Below are 27,555 nucleotides of genomic sequence, written 5' to 3'. Positions count from 1 at the left end.
GGCATCAGTTTACTGCTTTTCGTTACCAGAATCTGATATCATTTAGTATCTAATGTAGTACAAAATTTAGATAACAAGTTGAATAAATCAATATTGGCAGAGGTTCCAGGAAACATAAAAACTACTGCATTAAAACACTGTTTGCCTTGCCTAGGTCCTTAGAAAAGTTAAAAGGGAGTGACTGCTTAGTGGGTTCAGGGTTTCCCTTTGGGATGATGGAAATGTTTTGGAACTAGATAGAGGTAATGGTTGTACAACATTGTGAGTATACTGAATGTCACTGAATTATATACTTTTAAATGGTACATTTTATGTTATATGAATTTTACTTTAATTTAAAAAATGTATTATTCCTGTCTTCTTTTAGTCCATGCCATATCTGTCCATTGTCAAAATGTATGCTGTAGTTCAGAGGATAATGCCTTCCTGTAGGTAATATGGTCATATAATTATTCCTTCAGACTGTGAACACTTATTAGAGCAAAAATGAGCACTCACAGGTTAAATGCTAGAATAACAAGCATAAATTAGGGTAGAGTTATCCCAGGCAAACTGAGAGAACAGACATATTACCTAAAAGTAACAACAGATATTTGTATATACAAACTCATCACCACTACTTGCTATCTATCTACATTATTAGATCCAATATCATCTTATACTATTTTCTTAAGGCTCCTATACATAACTTGATTCATTAAAGAAAGCCAGTCTATATATAATTAACAGAGATAAACTTCCCACATGCAGGTAAAAAGCCTATTTCACACTTTTAAAAAGTAACAGTCTTACTGAGTTAAAAAAAATAGAATTGGATCAAGACATTTTTCTTTCTAATAAAAGCAATGATCACTTCAAACATGTTTGTTAAATCTTATTTCCAGTACATTTGCATGTGGATATATCTTATCCCCCATTGGCCCATAAACAATTCAGTAGGTTGGTGTGTACATTCAGTTGTGTATGCGTACACATACAGGCACACACTAACTGCATACATACTCTCTTTGCTGTGACAGCACCACCACCCTCAATTCCTGTAGTCAAATATTGCCAGAATAGGACAGAAAACCTAATATATTTAAGTCAACGAAAGATGGAAACATCTTATTAATGTACTTACTCTAAAACTTTGACCACTACCTTTCCCCAAGATCTCTTTAATTCTTAGTGCTCTTAATTTTAGCAGATGATGCTTTTGCTATGTATCACACATTTCTGTGGGCTTTTTCTATAAGTTAACTGCTAGCTCATTGAGTTAGTTTGAGATGTAGGTTTACTGTGGGGAAGGGGGGGTCCCCATTAAACTGGTGTTTTAATGCAATATCTTTTATTGTTACCAATAAAATATTTTTGCATACACAGTTAAGAATGGGCTCTAATATTTGTGTCTTACTTTCTCTAGAACTGTCAAGTAATCCACCTCTGGCTACAATCCTTATTCCTCCTCATGCTCGGATTCAAGCCGCTGGTTCAACCCCCACAAATGCCACAGCAGCCTCAGGTGAGGACACCTAAATCACTTCTTTAAAAACATATTCTGTTTTTGTTTTGTTTTGTTTTGTTTTGTTTTGTTTTGTTTTGTTTTAGAGACGGAGGTCTCACTCTATCACCTAGGCTGGAGTGCAGTGGCATGATCATAGTTCATTGTAGCCTCGAACTCCTGAACTCAAGTGATCCCTCCCACCTTAGCCTCCCAATTAGCTGGGAGTAAAGGCATGTGCTAATTTTTAAATTTTTTGTAGAGACAGGATCTGGTTGCTGATGCTGGTCTTGAGCTCCTGGCTTCAAGCAATCCTACTGCCTTAGCCTTCCAAAGTTCTGGGATTACAGGCATGAGCCACCGCACCCAACCAAAAAACATACTGTTTTTAAAAAAGACATAGTATATCCATTTCATTTGATGTGTGAACATTTAATACCTTTGAAGTTTAAAAAACATAGCACAGCCAAATGAGTAAATGTAAATAAAATGTTTTGATAAAGCACCCATAAGTATTTTATATATAAAGTGTAAATATCTTCTTATGTTAAATTCTGTCACCTTAGTTGTTATTTTAAATGTCATACTTTCCACAAAATTTCTTCAGTAAGAAATCAAATGAGATGCTTATAGCAGAAAACAATCTGTACAAATGTAATGTTATTGAAGATAATTCAACTTTAGTTCCATCTCTCTGAATGTAAATTTTAGTAGTATACTGGAGAGGTAAATTTTTAAGCAAGATCATTAGAAGACAGTGGCTCCTACATGACTGCCTAGGGTGTTTTTTATATGGCCTACAGCTAGCTTAAATAAGAATGGAATTTTCTGTCATTTATGTTGATCTAGAAGCAAAGTTTAATCTTAAAGTAGGTGGGATAAAAGCAGAAGAACACCAAAGCAGATTGACAAAGATTTCATCAACTGATCATAGTGACTATATCATCATGACATAAGTTTTGCGTTTTAGTCAATTATCATTATTAGCCAAAGTTATTAAATGGTGATATTTAGGTCTTACTAAATTTTATATATATTATATGCAGAAATCTTATTCTCTATAGTGCTGCTTCTGGAAAAGCAAATAGACATTGTCATATCAGGATTGTGGCCTGAAGTCATATTGTGGTTATTCTGTGAATATGTAGCTAATTGTTATTCTTTAACCTCTCCAAAAATTTTTCACTAGTGTGATGAAATATCACAATAGTTGTTACTTTCTCACCTTTCTTGAAAATGGTAAAAATGGTGCATCTATTAAGTTTGATGATATTAGCACTGAGGAAACTATTTTTGCAGATGTGTCAACCACTCTTTCCATGTGTTGTGTTCAAGGTTTAGGTAGTGACTACAAGTGAATTGGTAAAAATCTGTTGGAAAGCATTACAATGTATAGCAAGAGCCATCAGAGTTCATATTTTTTAGTTCACTAATTTCACTTTAGGGATCTTAACTTCAGAATAAATCTAGCAGAAGGAGAAAAGCTACCATGTACCTCTGATAAGAATGACATATATATAATAGCAAATTATATAATAACAAAATTATATAACAAAAAGGAGAGCCAATCTGAACTGAATGATCAACAGTAAGAAATTGTTTTATTACATTATAGAATGTCCACTTTCATGTAGCCATAAAAAACAATTATGAAGCTTATAGATATTTGTGGAAATACCCTAATTTATGTAGAGAAAATTTTTAAATCTTATGAACCGTGTTGTTTATTATGCCAAAATGTGTATTTGCATGTGGATAGGTACTAGATAGAAATACACAAAAATTAAAACTGTGTGTTAAATTAGTGGATATGGATATTGATTTCCTGCCCCTCCCTAAAAAATGTTTTTCTGAAAAACATTCCTAAGTTGTTTTTAAAATATTTTATTATCTGGAGACAATACAGTTGATCATGGCTCATAGTTCTGACTGACTTGAAACCTCTTGAAAATTACACAGAGTTCTGTAGGTCCAGGTAGTGTAATTTCTTATTTTGATTTTTTTAAAAAAATACATATATATAAATCTGACTTTCCACATACCCTCAACCGATCGTCTCAGTCACTCCATTTGTGAAGTCTTTCATCTAGACCATAAATCTTGCAACATTGTAGTTTTCCTAATTAAATATGAACGACTTTAAAGATCATTTGGTCAGATGAGTATGAGACATGGTAGGGAATTTCAATTAGAGCAGTTTTCTATTTTTAGTATATTAGTCTTCTAGGTAAGGTTTCTTTCATTGTGACGATTCTGTTATTAAAACAAATTTGAAAACCTGATTTCAGTTTATCCCTTATTATCTACTAAGAAGTGGTCATCTATCTCATAGGTATGTATATTTATTAAGTTGACGTTCATTACTACAGGAATGAGCACATTCCAACTTTGTATCACCCTGACTATTAGAAAGTTTATCCTTTTTTCTCCCTGAAATTGATTTCACTATACCTTCTCCCACTCAGTTATCCTACTCTGGGGTTATACAGAACCACCAAATCCTTCCACTCGGAAGTCCGTCAGATTTTAATGGTGGCTAACTTGCTCTCCAGAGTAATAATGGTTTTACATCCTAATCCTGTATATGTTCTAAATTGTCAGGGCGTTAGGTTTTCTGTACAATTGTATATCATCTTCACATTCCTTAAGCATGTCAGTTTTTTTGCCTCTTCTCAAGCAGCTAATAAAATATATCAAAGAGGACAAAGCAGGGCCTACTCGAGACTAAAATGTGAGTTTCTATAATCAATTTTAGATTTGTTTCTTGAGCTATAGTTTCTGGGTTTAAAGACATTTAAAATGTATAGATTGTCCTCACTTTCCTTGGGCTGCATTTTGTTTAATATTAATATAATAGGATTTTTGTTATATCCTTTCCAGGTTGAAAACCCTTCTAACAGAAAAGGGAATCATGATAGGAGTTGCATACGGTCTGTTTTTCTGTCATTTTTCCTGGTCACGGGGCTTTAACTGTATTAATCTCACATTGAAAAGCTCTTGCTTTTACCTAATATGCATTGAGATTTTTTGCAGTTGCTTGATAAAAATTTTGTTTTTCATAATTTTCTATTTCATGTTAGGTATTAGCCTCTTTTGAAGACTAGACGTAAAATGATAGCTATTTGTTCTTTGAACTTTTGAAATCCATTTTTGCTAAAATCTAGTTCAGATTTAGCCATGGGAGGTGGCCCCCTTTTGTTACTATTACATTTATTTTTACCCCAGAATTCCTGTCACATTCTACATCACCAGCCGGTTCTTTCTAGATGAGCAGAATTAAACTCAAAATAATTCCTCCCATTGTTTATTTCCACTGGTTTTGAGAGATGTAATGTTGAGCAATTTATTTTATTTTATTTATTTATTTTTGAGGCCGAGTCTCACTCTGTTGCCCTGGCTAGAGTGCTGTGGCATCAGCCTAGCTCACAGCAACCTCAAACTCCTGGGCTCAGGCAATCCTCCTACCTCAGCCTCCTGAGTAACTGGGACTACAGGCATGCGCCACCATGCCCGGCTAATATTTTCTACGTATTTTTAGTTGGCCAATTAATTTCTTTCTATTTTTTTTTTAGTGGAGACAGGGTCTCACTTTTGCTCAGGCTGGTTTCGAACTCCTGACCTTAAGCGATTCACCCGGCTTGGCCTCCCAGAGTGCTAGGATTACAGGCATGAGCCACCATGCCCAGCATGTTAAGCAATTTAAGTCAATTTATCAGATGTTTACTTTTCTAAAATGAAAGTTAACAATCCCTCATTCTCTACCCAAGTACTATTATCCTTTGCCTTTATGCCAGTTTTACAATATACTTTGAGAAAAATATGTTCATATTCTGTCTAGTTGTAAAATCTGCATTGTGTGCCCTCACTGGTGTTCTTTTTCTTAACCCTGTTCTTTGTTTTCTTTTTATCCTAACCCTAATTTATGTGAAATTTCATAAAAGTATAGGACATTAAAAAAAAAAACACAGGGCTTTTTGTCTATTAATATGTATATAGTTATTTTAGAAAGTAAAAATCTCCCATATTCTTACTTCCTAAGATAATCACAGATAATGCTGTTTTATATTTTAGTATATATACGAATGAACAGAGTTACTTTTTTTTGAATGGGCTTATGATATTTTGAGGGTGAAGTTATATGACTGTATAGTATTCAACCAATATTCCAGGGCTTCCATAATCTAACTAATTCCTTATTCTTGGACATTTGGATTCTGTTCAAGTTTTTTTGCTATTCTAAAAAATGCTTTGAAAATATCTTTGCATAAAACCATGCTTATTCTCTTAATATACTTTTTTTTTTTTTTTTTTTTTTTTTTTTTTTTTTTTTTTGAGACAGAGTCTCACTTTGTTGCCCAGGCTAGAGTGAGTGCCTTGGCGTCAGCCTGGCTCACAGCAACCTCAATCTCCGGGGCTCAGCCATCCTACTGCCTCAGCCTCCCGAGTAGCTAGGACTACAGGCATGCCCGGCTAATTTTTTTTTTTTTTTTTGTATATATATTTTTAGTTGGTCAATTAATTTATTTCTATTTTTTGGTAGAGACGAAGTCTCGCTCAGGCTGGTTTCGAACTCCTGACCTTGAGCAGTCCGCCCGCCTCAGCCTCCCAGAGTGCTAGGATTACAGGCGTGAGCCACCATGCCCGGCCTTAATATACTTTTAGAAGTAGAGTCAACTGTAGTCCCAGCTACTTGGGAGGCTGAGGCAGGAGGATCGCTTGAGCCTGGGAATTTGAGGCTGCAGTGAGCTGATAACGCCACTGCACTCAAGCCTGGGCATAGTAGAGACCATGTCTCAAATAAATAGATTAGATTAGATTAGATAGATAGAAAAGAAAAGAAAGAAATATGAAGATAGTCAAAAGAAACAAAGAATTTTAATGTTTTTGATATTTAATGTCAAATTGCCTTCCAGAAAGCTTATCAAGTTCATTTTTTATTGAGTTTGTATATAGGTATATAGGTATATAAAATTCAAACCAGCTTAATCATTCTTTTCACCAGAGAACAGTGCTAATTCTTTCCTAACTAGTCAAAAATTTTATCTAGGTTTTTTTCCCTCTTACAAAAAGAACTTAGAATCTTCTTTTTGGTGATTGTCTCATCAGACATTCTTCTAGATATTCCTGAATTGTTCCTCAGTTCCTTGCCTGAAGTCACTTGCTTTTATTTATATGCTTTCTCTCATTCCTTATACCTAAATTAGGTATTTGAACTTAAAAGAAAAATGAAAACGTTACCTGTATCCCTATGCCCTTCAGTTATCTACCCTGAATAGCCAAGCCTTTTAATAAAATGTCCTCTGCCTCTGAGCTCACAGGCACAACTGAGACCTCTCTGCTGCCAGCAGATCGAATAAACAGTCCTGTTGACAGGCCTTCCAGGTATCCTGATGGATGGGGTTGGCTCACAGACATCTGAGTTTTACTTCTAGTTTTACAGTGACCAAAGGCCACCTTGGTGTCATATGCTACATCTTTTCCTCAGAATAATAAGAGAGCTTGTGACACTTTGCTGGGAGGATTCCCCCTCCCTCTCCCTATTACTACACATACAAAATTGTCAAAATAATAGTAGGCATTATAAAGAGAAAACTGAAAATTGACTCCTTCTCCTTACAGGTATACTTTCATGAGTGTAGATTTTAATTTCAATTTAAATATAAGCTTAAGGCGTGCTTTGATTCTCTGTGAATAATGGTCTTGTTTGCTCATGTTCCAGTTAATAACACTAACATCCAAGACTGCTAGTTTTATAGCAGAGGCATTTCCACTTGGAACAGCTTGAATAGGAACATTCTTAGTTAGCTACACAGTATAAATAATATATCCTAAACTACTAAAAGTTTATCTTTTAGAGGAGTTGACCTATCGTGAGACATTTCTAAATGTTATAGAAAGGATACCTAGTAAGTAGAAATACACATAAAATGAGCTTGAGAGAGAACATAATAAAAGAAATAAGTGAATAAAAGTATACTTAAAGTTTCCAATTATACTCATGAAGTACATGTAAAACACAAAAAGGCTAATTTGATATATCTAAAATATGTTCTTTTACTAATCTGCCAACAATAGAAATATTAAAAATTTAATAATTTTGTAACTTGCAAATTTGAAATGTTCTCAAGTCATATTGGGACTAAGTTTTAATTTTTATTTAATTAAAATTACATTACACTTAAATAACCATGTGTAGCTAGCAACCACCATATTGGAGAGTACAAATAGAACATAGCCAGACAGCATTTCTATAAATGAGAAGGCTTTAACTTTTATAGGTACATAGGTCTAGAATACTGATTCATGGTGGTTACTTTGGAACCCTACCTGTTAATGTTTATTCTCTATGCTCTCCACCTAACCTATATCTTTGTTTTCTACTCTCTTCTTATTTTAAATCCTTTGGCAATAGTTTTAAACATGAGATCTTACATTGTCTCTTCTTACCACTTCTCATTTACACCTTTGATCAAACACAGTTGGCACAGGGAGAGTGAACAGGACTTGCTGGTGCATTAGATTTGAGGATGAGGTTGAGGGCAGTAGACAAGAATCAAGGCAAGAACTTCTACATTTATGACCTGAGTAGCTAGGTGAGGCAGTTTCTCAGTATTGAGACAGTTGACCATTAATCCATGACTCCATTATTTAGCAACTCTCAGATCTCTGAGAAGGGCGGGAAGGAGTAGGGGGGACTATACATACTTCTCTCCTAGGAAAAAATGTATGTGTACCAAATACAGAATTTTACATGTAAATATTTATTCTAGAACAAAAATCACAGCCTCATGGACTCTTAGAAACCTCATACCTCAAGGTTCTACCCTTGGCTTCACTACAAGATTGCTCAAGTTGTTGTTTATACCTATGAAATCACACAGAATAAAATTGGTTTTAATACATATGCAAATTCTCTTTGCAATATCTGGCACAAAAGCCAGAGAACCACAGACTCTTCAGAAAATAATTGATTTCTGAGATAAAACAATGGAGGAAAAAACAATTGATAATCTGGTGTAATCTTCTTTGTCTTATACAGTTTATTAGAAGCATACCTAATTATTATAGAGGGACTTTGTCAGCAATACTTTTGTTGGCTTGTGAGCACAAACCCTAAGTGGCATTTAAATTCTTCGACGTACACATATGTGTTAGTTACCTATTGCTGCATAGCAACTTACCCCAAAATTTAGCACCAACAAGAAGTAAACATTTATTATCTCACATAGTTTCTGTGGACTAGGAATTCAGAAGCAGCATAGCTAGTCAATTCTGGGTCAGAGTCCCTCATGCCCTCATGATATACTCAAAAATAGCCAGGGATGCAGTCATCATTGGCTTGCCTGGGGCTGTAAGATCTACTTCTAGGATATCTCATTCATGTGGTTAGCCAATCTGTACTGGCTGGATGCAAGAAGCCTAAGTCACTCATGTGGACCTCTCCATAGTGCTGCTTAAGTGTCTCATGTCGTAGCAGCTGGCTTTCACCCTGGACCAAGTGATCTAAGAGAGAGAGCAAGGTGGAAGCCACAGTGTCTTTTATATACTAGCCTTGGAAGTCACACACTATTATTTCTGCAATATCCTATTGGTTCACACAGGTCAGTCCTGTTTACTGTGGAAAGGGACTACATTAGGACATGACACCAAGAGATGTGCATCATTGGGGTCATCTTGGAAGTCGGCTATTATGATGTGTAATTATGCTCTTGTACCTTCTTAGCTTCCCTTCCTCCCTATCCAACCCCCAAAACTGTTCTATTTCCTTTTAAATCCCTCCTTGGTTTAAAGGATTTTTTGTTTGTTTTCCATGGTAACATCAGAAGGGTGGTAATGGGCATTGGTTTCTAGGAAGTTTTGAAGTCAGTGAAATGTCAGCTCTGTAGTTGTTTCAAAAATGCTTATATATCTGTACACCCTGTATAGACTGTTTGAAAGTTAGAAAATAAAATTACTTTTAATTCTTACTGTAAATTTACCATTGTGTTCTAATGTAATGACTTTTAAATAATAGAAACGGGCATCTAGAAATCACAGTAGATTTTGTTGAGGTTGGTCTAAATGAAAGTCCTCTTAACCTCTTTTCTCTCTTTGCTAAGAAATCTTTTCCGCTGTCACTTACTTGCCCATAAAGATCATCATTCTCCTCCTGTGCACCCTTTGTCTTTCACTCTCTTACTTGTTAGTACACATGTACTAACTGTATGGTCTTGGACATATTACTTAATCTCTTTTGCTTCCAAAGTTTTCCTGTTTGCAAAATGGAGGCAATAATTGTACTTATTTCTTAGGGTTGCTGTGTGAGCTAAATAACATGCCTGCAAAGTACTTAGTTAGGTATCTGGCATATTGGTAAGCAATGTGTTAAATTTATTGTGTTAAATGGTGGTTATTGCAGTCACACTAGATTTAAATATATGTATTTTTAGATGTCTCATATTTCCATTTATTGTACAGTTGCTATATGCCAGATACTGTGCTAAGCATTTCATAGGCAGATGGTATTATTACCATTTCATCAATGAGTAAATCGTGGGGTAGAGTAGTTAAAAACTTTGTTCCAAAATCACATAGCTATTAAGTTATATAACTTGGCTTCATAATATTTGTGGAATTGGACTAGATTTAAAAAAGATATATCAATATGAAGCTCAGGAGAGTATCTCAGGACTAAAATCAAGAGACTGTTAATTGCTTATTCATAGTTGGGTCCTTTGTAATCAAGATTATCTTAGACTATCCTTTCTACTATGATACCAGGTAGCATCACTTTTACCAATGCATATGTAAAGGTAAGGGAATGTAAGGAGAAGTAAAATGATCTTTGCTGCTTTTATGAAGTTACTGGGTAAATATTGGAGAAGAAAAGTTACAAAAATTACAGTGACCATTTAAATCCAATGACAGTTTATCAGAATTTTAAGTTAAACTTTTTTACTATAGAAAGCCCCTATTATAGATTATTTATGTAAAATAGTTTATAGAATGGACAATAGGAACAAAATAAACATGTACCAAGACTTATTTCTTGAGTTATTTCTGAAAAGGTATTAATCTGTGTTGCTTTGCTTCCTGCTTGTTCTTGAAATAATTTCTTCCTAGCCACTTCTCTGTCAGCAGCTTTTACTTTGCCTGGCCAAAGGGCCAGGACACTTACCGTCTAACCATCTTTATGGTCCTATTGAAGAGCTTATGAAATGTAGCTCTTTTCAGTCAGTAAGCCAGTTGAACCTACTATTGTTCAGTCTGTAAGCTGTTGAACCTACTATTGAGTATTGAGTTTATAGAACTTCACTTTTGTTTTGTTTTGTTTTACTTTTCCCCTCCCTGTACTTTGTCTTCTTCTGTTCTTAGTAAGGGCATGTATGATTTGATTTTAAGTGGAGCTCATTGCATCAGGCAAAGGTTTTTTTGATGAATGAGTACAGGTCTGTGATATTTAGGTATCAGGGATATTTATAATCAAAAATAATTAGCTGTAAAAATGTTGCTCATCAAGTGATTTAGAAATAATTCAGAGAAAAACAGGAGGTCATTAAATTACAAATATGAAGTACATGAATGTCTTTGTCACATTTTCTTGTTCAGAAAGTGGATTTGTTTCTAGTTATATGCTCACTTAAAAAACTTATATTTTTTTTATTGTGATCATACAAGCAGCCTTTGAATTTATCCAAGGAAGGGGAAAATGGCAACATCTTAAGCTCATAGACTATAGGCAGTGAGAGAACATATGCAAGTTAGTAGCTAAATAGAATTTGGCCAGAGAGCAAATTAACATAAATGGGCTGGTGGTACTTATTGAACTCAGCCTTGGCTGGTGTAAGCCAAGGTGCTACTTAATAGTGCTGGTATGTGTGCTATAATGTAGTGGTCAAACAGATAAATTTGTGATGATTAGTGGCTCTCTTAAGTACTGAGGAAGACCTGAATGACAATTCCAACTATCATCTTCCCATGCTTAAAATGAGAGGGAAGTGCTGTTTGATGCATAGGTTCTGAGTGTCATCCAGAGCCTGGGAAATGCTACAATGAGCATGTATTTTTCAGGAATGTTGTAATTCTGAAATAGCTCTGTGGTCTTCCAGGTTTTCTCTGGAATGTTGCTTTTTAATGTAGCTTGTGCCTGAATCATGAAAATGAACATTTTTTTCCTTGGAGGAGTCTGTAGCCTAGACAGGAATTGATACTGGATTATTAATGCACAGGTTTGGAAGACCTCGGAGAGTAAAACTTCCTTTGAGCAGGGCATGTCTAAGGAAGGCCAAGAGTTATGAATGAAGTGTTAGACATAGTTACCCATTGATTACTGGAAAAGGATGTCATACCTGCCTTTGAAGAGTAGTTTCTGTGTCATCTTAATGAATTAATATGACTCCATGCCATGGGCCATATGAATCTAATGCGTGCACTGTGCTGCCATAATGTTTGTACTTACATGATAACAGGATTAGAAGCAGCTATAGGTGATTTGAAGGCACTTAAATGAATTAAACATAATCATTCAAATTAAGAGATTCCCATTTCTTCCCCAAAGGCTGTGTTAAATGCATTTAAGGGCAGACTGTTTTGTGGGCAGGAAAATTAGGAATTTAGAAAGGAAGTATAGTTTTTATAGAATGGCCATTAAAATGATAAACTGAATAGCTGGCTAATCCTTAAGTAAAGAGTTCCTATGTGTCCTTGGGGTCTTTTGTGTTTTCTTCTAATTCAGAAATTAAAAGTAGAAACATCCAGGACCAATGCTGCATTCAGGCATGACATTGATATCTACTCATAGGACATGGGAGACCTAAAAAGCCTTTTAGTCTTAGAGGGACAAAAACTTCTGTGTCTGCTTTTTGGTGTCATTCTCCCTTTATGGCCAAGAGTAGTATGGCTCTTAGAGAGATGGTTCTTAGAAGTTGCCCATACCAGTCAAGCCACCTCTCTTGCTCAGGGCTTAGCATGAAATCTTTGGGAGAAAATTTGGCCATCAGTGCATTCCTAGTCATTGTATGTGATAACAAGGATGCAGCTTGGTTTACCACAGAAAGAGCAGTCGGTTGCCTGTTTGGATTGGAAGCCAATCTGCCCACTTAAATGTTAATGGATGCTGTGAAATAGTAATGGACCTTAAAACGGGGAAGGGATCAACGGTTATTTATAAAGTTACATGTATTTCCAAAGGATTAGAGCAAAGTAAGCTCTTACTTAGTGTCAAGATTTTGACTACAGGTTGCTTTATTGAATTGACTAAGTGAGTTGGTACTACAGTGGCCTTTTTGCTGGTTTTCTGTCTTCCATCTCCATGAATAATGAAGAGTGGCTGTTCTGCCTATCAGCACTGGCCCAGATTACTTTCATTGCCTCCACCCATTCACCCACTTAAGCAGATGGCATATTATAACATGGTTCAGAATTTTTAGCATGACATTCAGCTATACACTGTTCATTTATTTTCAAGTGAGCTGGACTCCAATTGAGTGTTCATATACTGCCGAACCCAGCTGTAGCAAGAACTCTGACAGAAATGGCCTCTGGCTCTCTGAGTCTGTAACTTATTCAAAGACACAGTCTTCCTTGCACCAGGACCATGCCAAGGCATGAACCAGCTCCAAGCAGAAAGAAATTCAGATTTCTTAGTGTTGGCCATACTTAAAACAACATTCCAGGTAACAGTTCAGAAGGCCACATAGCTCCCAGTCTTTGGTTGAGGCAGTGTTCTTGTTCTCTTTGGGGTATTCTAGCGTTGCTCATGCTGTCTCTTGGGACTCTCAATTTGCAGATGCTAATGCTGGAGACCGTGGACAGACCAATAATGCCGCTTCTGCATCAGCTTCCAACTCCACCTGAACAATCCCGAGCAGCCAGCTGCACAGGAATAACCACCAGTTACTTGAGTGTCACTCAGCAACACTGGTCACGTTTGGAAAGAAAATTAAAAAGAGAAAAAAAACCTCTTCATTTTAGTGTTCAATTTTTTTATTATTATCGTTGTTCTTATTTAACCTTGTAAAATATCTATAAATACAAACCAGTTTCATTGTATTCTCACTTTGAGGGAGATCCAGGGGGTGGGAGGGGTTGTGGGTAGGGGGAAAGCGGAGCACTAGAACACACAATCTCTCTCCCACGACAATCTTTTTTTATCAAAAGTCTGCTGTTGTATACTTTAAAAACAGGACTCCTGCCTCATGCCCCTTCCAAGAGAAAAACCTTGTTCTGTGCTGAAGGTTTTTTTTGAACATTGTTTTCTTTTAAAGTCTAGTGTGAGACTTTGGTATAGTGCACAGCTTGAAATTGGTTGGGAGCTTAGCAGGTATAATTCAAGTGGGGACTTAAATGTCACTTGTAAAATTAATCCATATCCTCGGGTATTTAAGGACTTGCCTTTGGTATGTTGGTGGCAGGTATGGCAGACAAAAAAGGAATTGTGTGTCATTCATAACCCAGGGAAGTCAGGAAAGTTTGAAACTCTAAGAGGAAGAATCTTAGTTGATTTGTTAAGGTTTTGTTTTGCTCTCAGTCAGCACTAGTGGTGAAGAGGCTTGTATGGGAGGATGCCAGAGGAAGAGCAACTAGCAGGACTCTGGCACACGTGTTCTTCGGGTGGATCTTTGTTTGCCTGACCAAAGTTCTCTGCAAATCTTAGCATAGTTTTAAACTAGTGACGTAGGAAGAGACTGAAAGGGTATTGAGCAGGCCACTTTAGCTGCAGAGGTCAAAGGCCAGAGAGCCCAGAGGAAGGGGATAGGCCAGGGACACATCTCACCACTGTGAATGAATTTGTCCAGATTTTTTCTAAAGTTGCTTCCCTTGGAAAGATACACTTGAGAGAACATTATAGTTAAATAATGTGAACTGTAATCGTCTACTGGTTTATTTTTCATATTTTTCAATTGAAAATTGAGCTTGCATAAATTGCCACATTCTACATATAGTTCTAATTTTAAATCCAAATCTAGAATCTGTATTTAATTTCAGCTTTTTTAAATAACTTCATGCTTTTTACATTTATTTATTGATGCTTGTCAGGTCATTATAATTTTAGATGGTAGAAATATTAAAAACTACACATCAAAATGATAAAACAGTCACTTGTACCTGCTGACTTTATAGGAAAGCTGATTATATAAATGTGTGTATATATGTTCTATATACATATATTCAGTACTGCCTTTTTTTTTTTGTCTACAGTATCAAAATTGATTGGTTGAAGCATGAGAAGAATGTTTCCGCCCACACTTGGTTAACAGTTTTTATTTCTGTTTTCTTTGTGTATCAGTGAATGGTGTAAGAATCAGTCTCTGTTTTTGAAGAAAAAGCAATATTCCTTGGAAAGCAAGGAGGATTGAAGGATTATGTTTGCCGTGAGAAAATAGATTTTCATGACTAGTTTGTTTTATACTTTTAAGGTTGGCATCTATGTGGGCCTTATATACTCTAAAATGAACCTTAGTCACCTTGGTGCTTATGGGCCATTACTTGACCTATGAATCTTTAAGGCACAATCAGTTGTACTTTACATTTAAAGATCACTTGAGTGATGGCCGCCTTTCCCTCCTACCGCTCCTTCACACACCTTCCAAGGTTAGCTGATAAACTGTAGGGCTGCAGAGCTGAGCCCTAGGTGTAACTTCCCTTCACCCTCCTCATTGCCACCTTAGGTCAGGTTAGGGGTCTCACCCTCCAAGTGGTTTGGAAGTGGAGTCTCTTGGCAGCCCTCCTGCAGGCCCTAGCACCTGTCCTGCTTCTTAACCATGTGTGTGTGACTCTCCAAGAGAGTTGCAGTGCCTGCTGAAGTGAACCAATACCCAGAAAGACAACTGTGAGCCATCTTAGTTTTCACTCACTGTTTAAGCTCTTAGGCCACAAAAGGGGTTTCCCAAACCTCTGGTTATATCAGAGTTCATGAGAAAGGACACACTCTCAGTCAAACCAACTCAAACAAATTGAATTTTACGTCTTATAAAGTACTTCTGAGAGCTAATTAAGATTTGAAAGAAGTCTGAAATCAAAGTATTTAGCAGCATAATTCCTTAAAGGGAATGGCTTTGATAGACCATTTTCAGAAAGGATTTATAAGGAATCTGAAAAGGCAGGTCTGTGATAGAGAAAGGGACCTGCTTTTCAGATCAAACTGCCCAGCCAAACATTTGAATACAGACACTACTCTGGACTTGCTGTACTTTTTGAAGTCCATAAAAATCTCTGCTTGTTTTAAGAAACAGTTTCTCCCTGCCCCACCCCCCACATCCCCACAACTGGGGTATGAGAAGAGAGAAAAGTCAGAAGCTTTTCTCTCCTGCATGTATGTGAGTGTGTGTGTGTGTGTGTGTGTGTGTGTGTGTGTGTGTGTGTGTGAGGGCTGAGGGTGTGTGGTTTTTTTTTTCTTTCTCAATGATCATGGCGGGATCACAGAACTCTTTTATACAAGTGAGATCCAGGTCTCTGAATATCTTTTTGTAAATAATAATAATAATAAAAAGCTCCTCACCAAATTCAAGCTTGTACATTATATTTTCTTTCAATGTTTTTAAATTTAAGTTTTATTGTTTTGTATGTAAATATGTGGACCCAGGAACTGTTATTAATGAGCAAAAAGTTACTGTTCAGGGCAGTGATTCTGTTTAATAATCAGACAAAATGTAGACGAGCTTTTTAAAGCCATATAGTTTTAACTCTGTACAGTAGGTACCGGCCTGTATTATTGTAACAATAACTCTAGCAATGTATAGTGTATCTATATAGTTTGGAGTGCCTTCGCTTCCATGTGTTTGTTTTTTTGTTTTTTTCATTTTTTAAATTTTAATTGGTTTCCTTTATCCGTGTCTCCCTGTCAATCCCCTTTCCCTTTGAAATAATAACTCATAACAATATCTTTGCCCCTTCCACAATTAGTTTCAGTGATACCATGCTCAGGAGTGGGAAGAGGAACCATATTCATAATCTCATTTCATACAAGCCCTGCCTTTGTTTTGGTTCTGAATGTCTCATTTCTTCCTCAGTAGCAGTGACCGGTTTCATTTCATACCTAGTCCATTCAGGGACTTAGTGTAGCGCCAGGGAGCCCTAGAGCTGGAGGATATCGAATAGATTAGATTTTGCTCGTCTCTTCCATAAGCCCTAACCATGGGTCTTAAAAACAGCAGATTCTGGAAGCCTTCCATACTCTCTCTCTCTCTCTCTCCTCCTTACCTACATCCCTCCCAAATGAGAGAGAGAGAGAGAATTGGTTTTTTATAAATCCAAGTTTCTTAATAGTATCGGGTTTTGATACGTCAGTGGTCTAAAATGCTGTAGTGCAATTACTAGCAGTTACTACAAGGAGTGCCACCGTGCCGATAGAGGACTATCGTTTTAACAAAGGAACTCTTAGTCCATCCCCCCTCCTGCCATCTCTCCTCTGTTCAGTGAAATGTCATTTTAATTTCCTCTTTAAAAATCAGTTTAATTCTTACTGTGTGCCCAACATGAAGGCCTTTTTTGAAAGAAAAAAATAGAAAGTATTTGTTTTGCCTCCAAGAACTCCATATAAGATGTCTTGAATAGAAGAAAAAACAAATTTTACCAAACCAAAGGTTGCTATTTTTGAAACATCATGTGTTCATTCCAACAAGGCAGAAGACTGCACCTTCTTTCCAATGACATGTTGTATCATATTTTAAAGACCTCTTCATTTTTAGACATATTTTTGGTTTGTGATTTAACAGAGTTTGCCTAACCAGTCATCTTGTCTGCACCAATGCAAAGGTTTCTGAGAAGACTTGTATTCTCTATCCCTGTGGATGTAAAGACACTGGCATCTCATTTATTTTTCCCTTTTTAAAGGATTTAGCTTTGGAATCTTCCAAAGGAAGTTTGGCCAATGCCAGATCCCCAGGAGTTTGGGGGGTTTTGTTTTAAACCAAAATTGTGTCTGATTCCTATTGTTAATGTTAGTGATAATCTAATCACAGAGCCGAACACTTTTCTCCCCTATATAGAAAAGTAGGCATGCTTTACAATAAAGTCTGTCTTTCCTGGTAGAAACCTGAGCCACTGAAAATGAGAGACAACTAGAAGCACAGTAAAGTCCCAGACTGAGGTCTACCTTTGAGAGGCTTTGAAAGTAATCCCTGGGGTTTGGATTATTTTCGCAATGGTAATGCTGTTTCATTCAAATTTGTTGCTCCGTTTTGCACCTCCGCAATAAAAGCAAAATGACAACCAGTACATAAGGGGTTAGCTTGACAAAGTAGACTTCCTTGTGTTAATTTTTAAGTTTTTTTTCTTACTATATCTGTCTACAGGCAGATACAGATAGATGTATGAAAATCTGCTTGCCTGTAAAATTTGCATTTATAAATGTGTTGCCGATGGATCACTTGGGCCTGTACACATACCAATTAGCGTGACCACTTCCATCTTAAAAACTAATCTAAAAAACAAAATTTATTATATATATATATATATATAAAGGACTGTGGGTTGTATACAAACTATTGCAAACACTTGTGCAAATCTGTCTTGATATAAAGGAAAAGCAAAATCTGTATAACATTATTACTACTTGAATGCCTCTGTGACTGATTTTTTTTTTTCATTTTAAATATAAACTTTTTTGTGAAAAGTATGCTCAATGTTTTTTTTTTCCCTTTCCCCATTCCCTTGTAAATACATTTTGTTCTATGTGACTTGGTTTGGAAATAGTTAACTGGTACTGTAATTTGCATTAAATAAAAAGTAGGTTAGCCTGGAAATGAAATTAAAATTCACAAGTGTGTGGTCTTTATTTCAGTACCCAACCCTCTTTCTTCACCCTACCTATTTTGCCACTGAAATATGTAGTCACATCACCATCTCCATTCCTCTAATTCAAGAAACATGAATCTTTGTTATAAAAATCAAGATATGAACACCACTTCTCGTTCTTTCCAATGATCTTATTCCATTGTATAGCCCCAAGAGGTGCAGCTTCCATCTTGGAAACTTGGATTTGATGTAGAGGAAGCTTTTGCAGACACTGCTTAGAAAAGAAAGAAAACATCCCCGAAAGGGACAATTTTAAAAAACTTGTATAAGCTGCTGTCTTTGATTACTGTGTTCATGGTTTGGTGTAGTTGTATTTTCTTTTAACTTTCATTCTATTAGTAATGGTCTTTGGGGGTCTCTGTAAAATATATGAACACCACGAACAGTGGGGCTGTACCTCCCAGGTAACCAACACAAGCTGTGTTTCAGTCTGCTCATTTCCAATACTGGATGATGTATGTAAACATGTTATGTCTCTTAGTGCAAAAAAAAAAAATCATTTTTTTAGGGCTGGCTAACTCTTGTCAGGCCTAATCTAAAGGCTAGATATAAGGTCATGTGACTGCTGCTTCAATAAAAACAAATTTATATTCGATAAAGTCTGGTCCTCTTTTATTTATTTAGTGTGGTAGTGGGTTGGCTAATTCTACTAATGTATAAAGTAGTTAACCACTTTTACCAGTAGGGGGGGAGGGTTGAATCAGCCAAAACAGATGTTACTTGTGGGAGGGGCCTCTTGATAGCACTGAAGTGCATTTGTTTGGGACTCAGTGCTGTCTTGGGTAGGTCTGCCTTAGCTATATGAGAATGAGTTAAACAATCTATTAGTATCCTGCCAGATCCTTTTAACTTAGAATCCTAAAGATTGTCTTTTTAGTTTCTAAGTTTCTCCAAAAAGTACCAACAAAACAGTCCTTTGGGATCATGTTTCATGGGAATGATGATAGTAGATGGTGTTTTGGAAAGGTGGTGGGAAGTGGTGAGATACAGTTGTAGAACAAAAGTGTCCCGATGGTTACCAATTTCTCAGATGCAGTATTTCACCCATCTTATCAGCACCATCAAGTTTAGGAAAGCTGGGGGGTACATAAAGGGAAGCAACCAGGGGAAACAAGCTTCTGCGGAAGATGGCATGAAGAGGCCCACAAGTTGTCAGGAGCTAGGAAGGGATGGCTAATCCAATGTGTGCTTCTCTTTGCATCCTCTTTTGTCCAAAAAGGAGAGGGCACCCTGGACCTTTCCACCAGAAGATTTGTTGTCAGTGTCAAGAGTTGAATTAAAGTCTGGGCTGGGTAGGGAGAGGTTGATGAGCGGCTCTAACAGGGGAGCTGAAAGGTGTGTGCAGTAGCTTACTCAGTTCTTTTCCCTGAGCTTTAGAAACCGACCCCATCTTCTCCTAACTGACCCTGAACTGAGGGGGACAGGGGAAACATTGGCCACAGAGATGCCTAGAAACTGATGCTTGGTTCCACCTGCTCTAAAGCTCAGGGAGGGGAGTAATGAGGAAACTCAAATGTTTAAGAGGAGGAAAGTTGAGTTTGGCACCTGGTAAGACCCACAAAGCTGCTGTAAGGAAGTATCCTGTGTGAGCTCTTTGGTGCATCTAACTTTGAACTTTTACTCTCAGACTACACTTTGTTTTTACAATCTATATAAATCATATGTACATATTAATTCAGTATTTAGGGAACTGCCTAGGTGTTTTTAAAATTGATATAGTGAGATAGAAGTTTACCCTATATTCTATCTTAACCTTGCCTTTCCCCAGTCTACATCTAAGAACAATTTCAGGCTCTTGGATGAATAGCCCACAGAAAATTATTTCAATGGGGTAGGAGAGATGCATATGCTTTATGAATACAGTTGGATGAAATTTATATTTCTAATTATAAATAAGTCTATAGATAAAATTCCTGGGAGCAAAAGCTATATTCATTGAATTTGGAAGGATGAGCTTTTTTCCCTCAGTTTCTTTTCCAAAAATGAGTGCTTTCTATATCCCTGATGTAGAAAAGGCTAGAAAATCAGAGAGATGCCACAGAATATATTTACTTGCTTTGATTTATATTATTGATGATTTACCATGTTCTCAAAGTTTGGCCTGCTGCTTATAAAATGATAAAAAGCTAAGCAATTATCTGTTCCTTAAAATTTAGTTACCTTATAGCCTTATCTTCAATAAAATATTAGACATTTAAAATTAATTCAATTACTACATTTTTAATTACAGAATGTAATACTTTAAATTTTTATATAAAGCATTTTATGAGCAAATCAAGTTAAATCATTCATTTTTATGTTCTTACACCAAAAGAGTTTTCAGATTTGTAAAGGGCAATAATAAATACTAAAAATGTGTGTGTGTGTGTGTGTGTGTGTGTGTATTTGCTCATCCCCGCATTATTTTCCCCAGAAAATAAAGGCAAAGAAAGTTTACATCTCTAGCCAAAATTTCATTATTTAAGTTCTACTGCCTTGATTTGACATTAAACCATGTAACATATTTGGTAAGCCTAGTTCTTAAAATTAAAAAAATTAGTTCGTAAAATTAAAGTGTAATTGGTGAAAATGTAAAAACATTTTTACTCACAAATGGCTGTAAATCAGACAGACACTTTCATATTCTTTAGCTTTGAGAACAGATATGTACACAGGAACATGAGATGCTGCAAATGGTTCTACACTAGTATGTTTATTAACTGTCAACATAGCCTTGGCCCACAGCACCCCAGTGTTGCAGCCTCAGTAGCAAACCCAGGCCCCATCAGATGGGGAGCAGTCCTACCCACACCAAGTCACACACGTGCACCCATGGCCACCGTCTGTGCCCTTCCTCCCACAAACATGTGTCCTAAGGCACCTTCACTTGGGGCCCAGGTGCCCGCAGAACCCCAGCACATCTCAGCGTCCACACAAAAGAAATTCCTCGAGCTGCTTATTCACTCATTTCTCCTTTCGATCCGAGTTATTTGTGTTTCTGCTTTGTTTTTTTAACTATGAATATAAACTCTTAGAGGTTAGGCTCCATATCTGAGTCAGCATTGTATACCCCGCAGCAGGGGTATACAACAGTTGATATTGTTGGTGCTTAACGATGTGTTTGAATGGATGCAAAGACACAGAGTGATATGCCCAAATGAGGTCATGACAAGCTTCTGACATTTGGTGCAGGCCACCTGGCTTCTGTCTAGAAGCTTCCCACAGACACTAATGCACCTGGTGATGAGCATAGCCCTGGAACCCACTGAGCGGCTCGGGACAGGAGGCTGGGAGTTGGGAATGAGGGAAAGTGGGAGACCAGATTATTAACAGAGCAATGAAGAGACCCGAGAAGCTCATGAACTTGGGTATGGGTGTTGACCTTCAGATGGCCCAGCACCAGTCACCCCTTTCCCTCCCCCATCATGACACTTTAGTGGGATCTGGGGATTTCTCCCCAGACCACAGTGCCTTTGCTAAGGGGGGGGGGCAGCCTTGCCTCTCTGACGGGCCTGACCTACCAGCCAGTGCACTCTCTGCAGAATGAAATGAACTGAGGGCTGGGAGGACCCACATCCTCTTCCTGAGGGATGTTGGCCAGATGTGGCCATAGCAGTGAGTTCCCCAGGGAGGCAGGCTCAGCAGGGTATTGCCGGCTATTGGCAGCGTCCATCTGTCTAGGCCCAGGAGTGGCGGCTCAGAGGCCTCTAGGTCTGGCTGCCCACAGAGGCTCTACCCAAGGGCAGTGCTCAGCTATCTGTGATGCTGAACAACTCCTGCATGAGGGGGGTGGCAAAGGGGTGTATGTCCTGGATGCGCAGCAGCCGCTGGGTGTGCTGGGCGTTGATGCTGCGGAGCTCGGTGAGCATAGCCATGATCTTCAGGAACAGGAACCTGTGTGCCAGCCAGAAGGAAGGTTGAGGGCGCAGCCCACCCTTTCCCTGACCCACCACCCCCAGGGCTGCTCTAAGGGTGCACAAGCTTAATCCCAGGACATCTCAGGTCAGCCAAGATTCGAAGCTTGGCTGTATTCCTTCAGCTTCTCTTTCAGCCTGTGGACAAGAAGAGCAGAACAACCTGCCGGGTGCTTGAGGGGGGAGCTGTCCTTTTCCCACATCCACCCCATCCTCAAGAGTTGCATCTTTGTACATAGAGATGTCACCTCAGGTGACATTACAGGTGCCAAATTCATGGGTTAATGGGTGGGGGTGGGGGAGGGTGGGGGTGGGGAATGTCTGCCTTGGTTAGTGTCCAGGGCCAGGACTGAGCAGAGTAGTCATGGAGCTTAGGGACTGAAGGCTGGAATTCCCTCCTGGAACTAGCTTTGAATTGAGTGTCTGAGACATACCATGTGCCTCAGTTTCCCCATGATGGAAAAGAGAGCAGACACCTCCAGCCTCCTGGCTCCATACAGGAAAGGACTGAGCAAATTAAGGCACAGCCACTCCCAGCATCTCAGGACACTGAGCCAAAAAGCAAGCTGGTGCAGGCCAAGTGAGGATTTGAGTTTTCATGTTCACACTATAACACCCAGTGCTGGCCTTAACTCTTCGTGGCCCTGGGCTCAGGACAATCCACATTTGTCTCTGGGCCCATGGACATCAGACTGGGTGCAGATCACAGGAACTACTGAGGACCAGTGAAGGTGCAGAAGCCCCTGTCTAGGCCAAGTCCTGAGCAGCCTTCCTCTTTTGAGTTAGGACCAAAACAAACTAAAGAGTTTCCTACCCCGTTTGCTTGTGTTTTTCCTGGAAAGTGGTTAGTTGGTGCTCAGAAGTGTGAGTTTTGGACATGGTCTAGCTGGGTCCACCTCCAGATCCCAGCCCTCTGGCTGTGGAAGCCTGGGCGACTGCCCTCAGCCTCAACCCCCTCACAAGTCCTCCCTCCCGCGGTGCTCACCGGTGGGTGGGCTGGGGCCGACAGCACTCGATGTAGGCCTTCAGCGTAATGGCGAATCGCTCCTGCAGCTGGTCTACCACGCTGTGCTGCACCACACCTGGGCGGTCTGGAGGGGCCATGGGGCAAAGACGAGATCAGTGTGGCCCAGAACGTGGGCAGTGCCAGTTGACCCCCTCCCAGAGCCAGGGCCACCCAGGCCAAGAGGACTAGGGCTCCGCGTCACCCAACTGACCCAAGGAGAAACCAGCCAGAGTCCCCATCCTGGCCCGCAGTGATGGGGAGCACGGCCATCCGCTGGGAGCTTCCCTAGGGAGGGCGGGGGCGGGGGCTGCTGCCTCCTGCAGGTAAAGCTGAGGGGGCGTCAGCCAGCCTGGGGGAGGCCGTCACCTGGGGAGAAAAGGGAGATGGCCTGCATCAGCACATACTCCTCCTCATGCAGCTGCAGCTTCTTCAGCATGTAGTGGAATTTCAGCATGGGCTCCAGGAGAAGTTGCTGGAAGCTACCTGTGGATAATATAGGATAAAAGCTGACCAAGGTCCAGCCTTCCCCTCACTAAGGTCTTTTTGTCCATCACCTGGTCTTCCTGACCTGCAATCCCAGCAGCTCCCTTCCTCCCACAACTGTTGTGTTTCTCTCCCTCCGCCCGGGCAAGCATCTCTCGGGCACCTGCAGGGTCTTCCAAGCAGTAGGACAGCCGACCACACTCCCAGGTCCCCGTCTCCGCGTTGAACACTGTGTTGAACCTCAGTTGGCACAGCTCGAAGGTGGCGCCCTTCAGCAGGGAGATCTGGTCCTCAATGGGCAAGTCCCTGGCAGCAAGGACAGGGAGGGGAGGATAGCTCCCTGGGAAGCCACCCACAGGCCAGCACCAGCACCCACTCCCCTCATCTAGAAACTGTGGGGGGAAGAGGGAGCAGAGGTGGCTGGGCTCCCTCCCTGAGGGTTACTGCCGTTGCTTTCTGGTTGCCTCCCATCTCTCCCTCATGCCCCTGCCAAGGAGACTACTCTTCCCTGCCATATCCTCTCCTCCCCTGCCTCCTTCAGGGACTCTCCACTGCCCACTGAATTTGGCGCCCAGGTCCCGTACAGCCTGACCACATCTGCTCCACCCCTGCACAGCCCCTGACCGACAGACTGCCGATGCCTTGGCTTCCGGTCCCTGGCCTCATAGTGTCCTCCTCAGTGCAGACTGTGACAGATTAGCTCCTACCCCCCAAGGCCAAGCTATGTCTTTGCCCCCTCAGAAGTCCATCCAGAATACAGTCCTTCTGCAAGTGCCACGCCTTAGCCATGAGCTCCACGCAGCGGGGATATTTACTTCCTGTTGTCTGTGTTGGATTTAACATGTATGTACCTACTTCTGCGGCTTCTCCTCACCCAGCCTAGAAGCCTTTAGCCCCACTCCCAGCGCTGAGCACAGGCCTAGCCATGGTGGCCGCTGGTAAGCCTCTGATATTCATGGTTATGGTGACAGCCCTCCCATCCTGCTGGGATCGCTCCCTCCCCACCTGGGAGGGCCCCACCTCAGCAATCAGGAGGTGATCCTGACAAGGAGGAGGCTGGGAGAGCCTGGGCGGAGGCCACTGGAGCTGGCTTGAGGAAGCCCTGCCCCTGGCTTTGGTCTCCTTGGGAATTCAGGCCCTGCACGCCACCCACCCACCCACCCTTCTGTTAGATCTACAACACTGAACTACAAATGCCATGAAACCAGTCTTACTCCTCGTGTCTCCCCAATGTCTAGCTCAGGACCCGGCAGGTAGCTGGCTCTGGTACTTCCAAATCTGCCCTCCACCACTGATTAGCTGTGACCTTGTACAAGGTGCTTAACCTCAGTGAACCTCGGTTTCCATCTGTAGAATGCAGGTGGTAGTGGTGCCTTGGTCACTGTGCTCAAAACTGGTGTCCATGAGAAACAGTGAGTGGCCTCCCAGCCTGCTGTTCCAGTGGGGGCCAAAGGATCTCAGCAGGGGTTGTCCAGTGTCCTCATTTGTGGGCAGCTTCTCTCCCTTCCCCTTGAGCTAATCTGTCACATGTGAACCCCACACCAACCTGCTGTCACCCTCACCCCATTAAATAAGTCCTGTGTGTCTCCCACAGGGCCACAGGGGAACCTGTGGGCTCCTAGGATATAACCTGCTCCTGAAAACAAGGGTTCTTGTGTGCGTGATTCCGCTGTGTCTGCGACGCTAAGCACAGCAAGGTGGACCTGCACGGGAGATACACCCAGCATGCCCAGCCCTAATGGACCGCATGTTATGGGGCTGTGGGTCCCACCACACCGGGAAGTCCCAGGTCTCCTGCTAACCACAGTCACCCATGGTTGTTGCCTCTGCACCAGTTCCAGGGAGCCCTGGCCCTTTGGCTCTCAAGACCACCCATCCTCTGATGGCCTTCTCAGCCTTGTCTTTGTGGCAGACTGCTAAGACCCACCCGTTCCTGTCTCTCCCCTTGCCTCTCCCCCTGGACTTCCTTTCCTTCCCTTCCAATTCATTAATTGCTCTGGAACTGTCAGCTTAAGGTTTCCGCTCTTTTGTGGGGAATAGGGAAGGGAATTACTGTCTGAATGTCCACCATGTGCCGGGTGCTCTTCAGATGCTTGCTTATTTCCCACGGCAGGCCTGCAGGGCAGGTATGATTAGCTCCCGTCTAGCGGGGCGGGCTGAGACACCGTCAGGCTGAAGGGCAGGCCTGCAGCCACAGAGCTACCGAGCCACACAGCGGGGGCTCTGTTTCCCAGCAGCACCAGCTTTCCCAGGGGGCAGAGATAAAGGAGGGTCTTTGGCACCAACATCCCCCAAATTCAGAGGGATCTACCCTAGACCCTTTGAACCTCTTAGCCACTTCCTGTTCCTTTCCACGCCCATCCACCCAGCCTCCGCATCCTACCTGAAGTAGGAGATGACTTTGGCAAAGTTGATGATGCCTTTGAACATGTAGGTTGACATGTCAGCCATGTGGGGCAGCAGGGAAAAGATCTCTTTGCTGTTGCTGTCAGCTGGGGGTTTGTAGTTCCATACGCTGCCGTCCTCCCCCCGCAGCTGCAGAGAGACCTTCAGCGAGCACATGTCTTGTCTGATCTGGCTCAACTTGGCAGCTGCTTCCGCTGATGGGGCCTGCAGAGACTCTGGAATCTCGTGGCCACCGCTAAGCACCTGGGGCAGCTGGGACACACACCAGGAGGTGGAGAGAGGAGAGACAGCATGTGTTTTCATTCAGAGGTCCCCACTCAGGCCCTAGACAGATGTGCACAGCCTAAGAGGATGCACAATTGCTGGCACTCACACCCACACATGCATGTGTACTCACACACGTGCACACACACACAGAGTACTTGTTTCTTCTCTCTGGCCTCCATCATGTGGTGCTTTCTGGCTCTACGAATTAGTGGTCACACACATCCCTGCCGGGGCAGGATGGAGGGCGAGGGGGACGTCCACCTGTGATGTGTGCTCAGCATCCCAGACACTGGGCTCAGGAGACTCAGAGAGGAGGTTAGGGAGCCACAGACAGAAGGAGCAGATCGGAGGCCAGTGGGATACCTGAGATACCTCTGAGCGCAGAAGGGAGGGAAGGCGCTGGCAGCACCCATGTGGCTAATAAATACCAATTCACAAAGGTCACCCCCCCAACAGAGCCTGACCTTGTCCTCATAAAGCCCTGATGGCCAGCCATGCTGGGGAACCTCCTAACTTTCCCTCCATCCATCGCTCGGATCCAATTCCTACCTGCTTTGAAGGAGACAGCAGTGATTCTCAAAACTTAGCATGAGTTGGAATCACCTGGGAGTCTTGCGCCCCACCCAGAGTTTCTGATTCAGGAGGACTGGGCTGGCCTGAGAATTTGCAAGCTGACGCTGCTGATGCAGGGACCACACTCTGAGAACCCCTGGGGACAGACTGAGGTTTGAAGCACTAGCACAGGAGTGGGGCCACTGTAACACTTCCTACCCGGAAGTTCTTGAAATGGGAGAAGGTGGTGTCAAAGGTTTTCATCTGAGCATCCATCAGCTCCCTGATCATCATCCGCTGCTCTTCAGTCAGGCCCCGCATTCCCAGTGGCTGAGTCCCAATCCGTTCTCTCTTCTTCCTCTTGATCAAGGCCCGCCTCTGCTCCACGGCCGCGTCAGACATGATCACTGCAGGGAGAGCGGAGCAGGCTCAGGCACGTGTGCCCTGGGCAGCCTCCAGTCCCGGGGGGCAGGGCAGGGGCCACTGCAACTCTCTCAAGGCAGCAGAAGGCATTAGGGGAAGCAGAAAGTGATGGTGACAAGAAATCCTCCCTTGTCCGGACTCCGGAGGTTTGTGGGCTCCTCTGGAGAAACACCTCGGTGAGGACAGAAGGCGCGGCCGGTGTGGCTGGTGTGCCACCCTCTGCCGAGGGGCTCTCGAGGACACTGTAGGACCAGGGCTTCTGAATC

At 41.1% G+C, this 27,555-nt stretch overlaps 2 protein-coding genes across 5 annotated transcripts in view; one reads left to right on the top strand and one right to left on the bottom strand.

Moving 5' to 3' along the window:
• Positions 1 to 13,429, top strand: part of GSK3B (glycogen synthase kinase 3 beta) — a 204,110-nt gene extending 190,681 nt beyond the window's left edge. For both annotated transcript variants that reach the window (XM_012780574.2, XM_012780573.2), the window contains 2 exons: positions 1,406 to 1,504; positions 13,251 to 13,429. In XM_012780574.2, coding sequence (XP_012636028.1) covers positions 1,406 to 1,504; positions 13,251 to 13,318 — 167 coding nt within the window. In that variant the 3' untranslated portion in view covers positions 13,319 to 13,429. The remainder of the gene's footprint in view (positions 1 to 1,405; positions 1,505 to 13,250) is intronic.
• An 8,418-nt stretch (positions 13,430 to 21,847) lies between these two features.
• The window catches only part of NR1I2 (nuclear receptor subfamily 1 group I member 2), a 34,100-nt gene continuing 28,392 nt past the window's right edge, over positions 21,848 to 27,555 (bottom strand). For all 3 annotated transcript variants that reach the window (XM_076001792.1, XM_012780570.3, XM_012780568.3), the window contains exons 4-9: positions 27,086 to 27,273; positions 26,025 to 26,299; positions 23,805 to 23,947; positions 23,525 to 23,641; positions 23,138 to 23,243; positions 21,848 to 22,132 (exon numbers count right to left, since the gene is read on the bottom strand). In XM_076001792.1, the coding sequence (XP_075857907.1) occupies positions 21,988 to 22,132; positions 23,138 to 23,243; positions 23,525 to 23,641; positions 23,805 to 23,947; positions 26,025 to 26,299; positions 27,086 to 27,273 (974 nt within the window). In that variant the 3' untranslated portion in view covers positions 21,848 to 21,987. The remainder of the gene's footprint in view (positions 22,133 to 23,137; positions 23,244 to 23,524; positions 23,642 to 23,804; positions 23,948 to 26,024; positions 26,300 to 27,085; positions 27,274 to 27,555) is intronic.

Source organism: Microcebus murinus, chromosome 1 (genome assembly GCF_040939455.1).
Source record: "Microcebus murinus isolate Inina chromosome 1, M.murinus_Inina_mat1.0, whole genome shotgun sequence".
Taxonomy (NCBI): Eukaryota; Metazoa; Chordata; class Mammalia; order Primates; family Cheirogaleidae; genus Microcebus; species Microcebus murinus.
The sequence above is the reverse complement of the archived record's forward strand: the minus strand, read 5'-3'. Positions and strand labels throughout refer to the sequence as shown.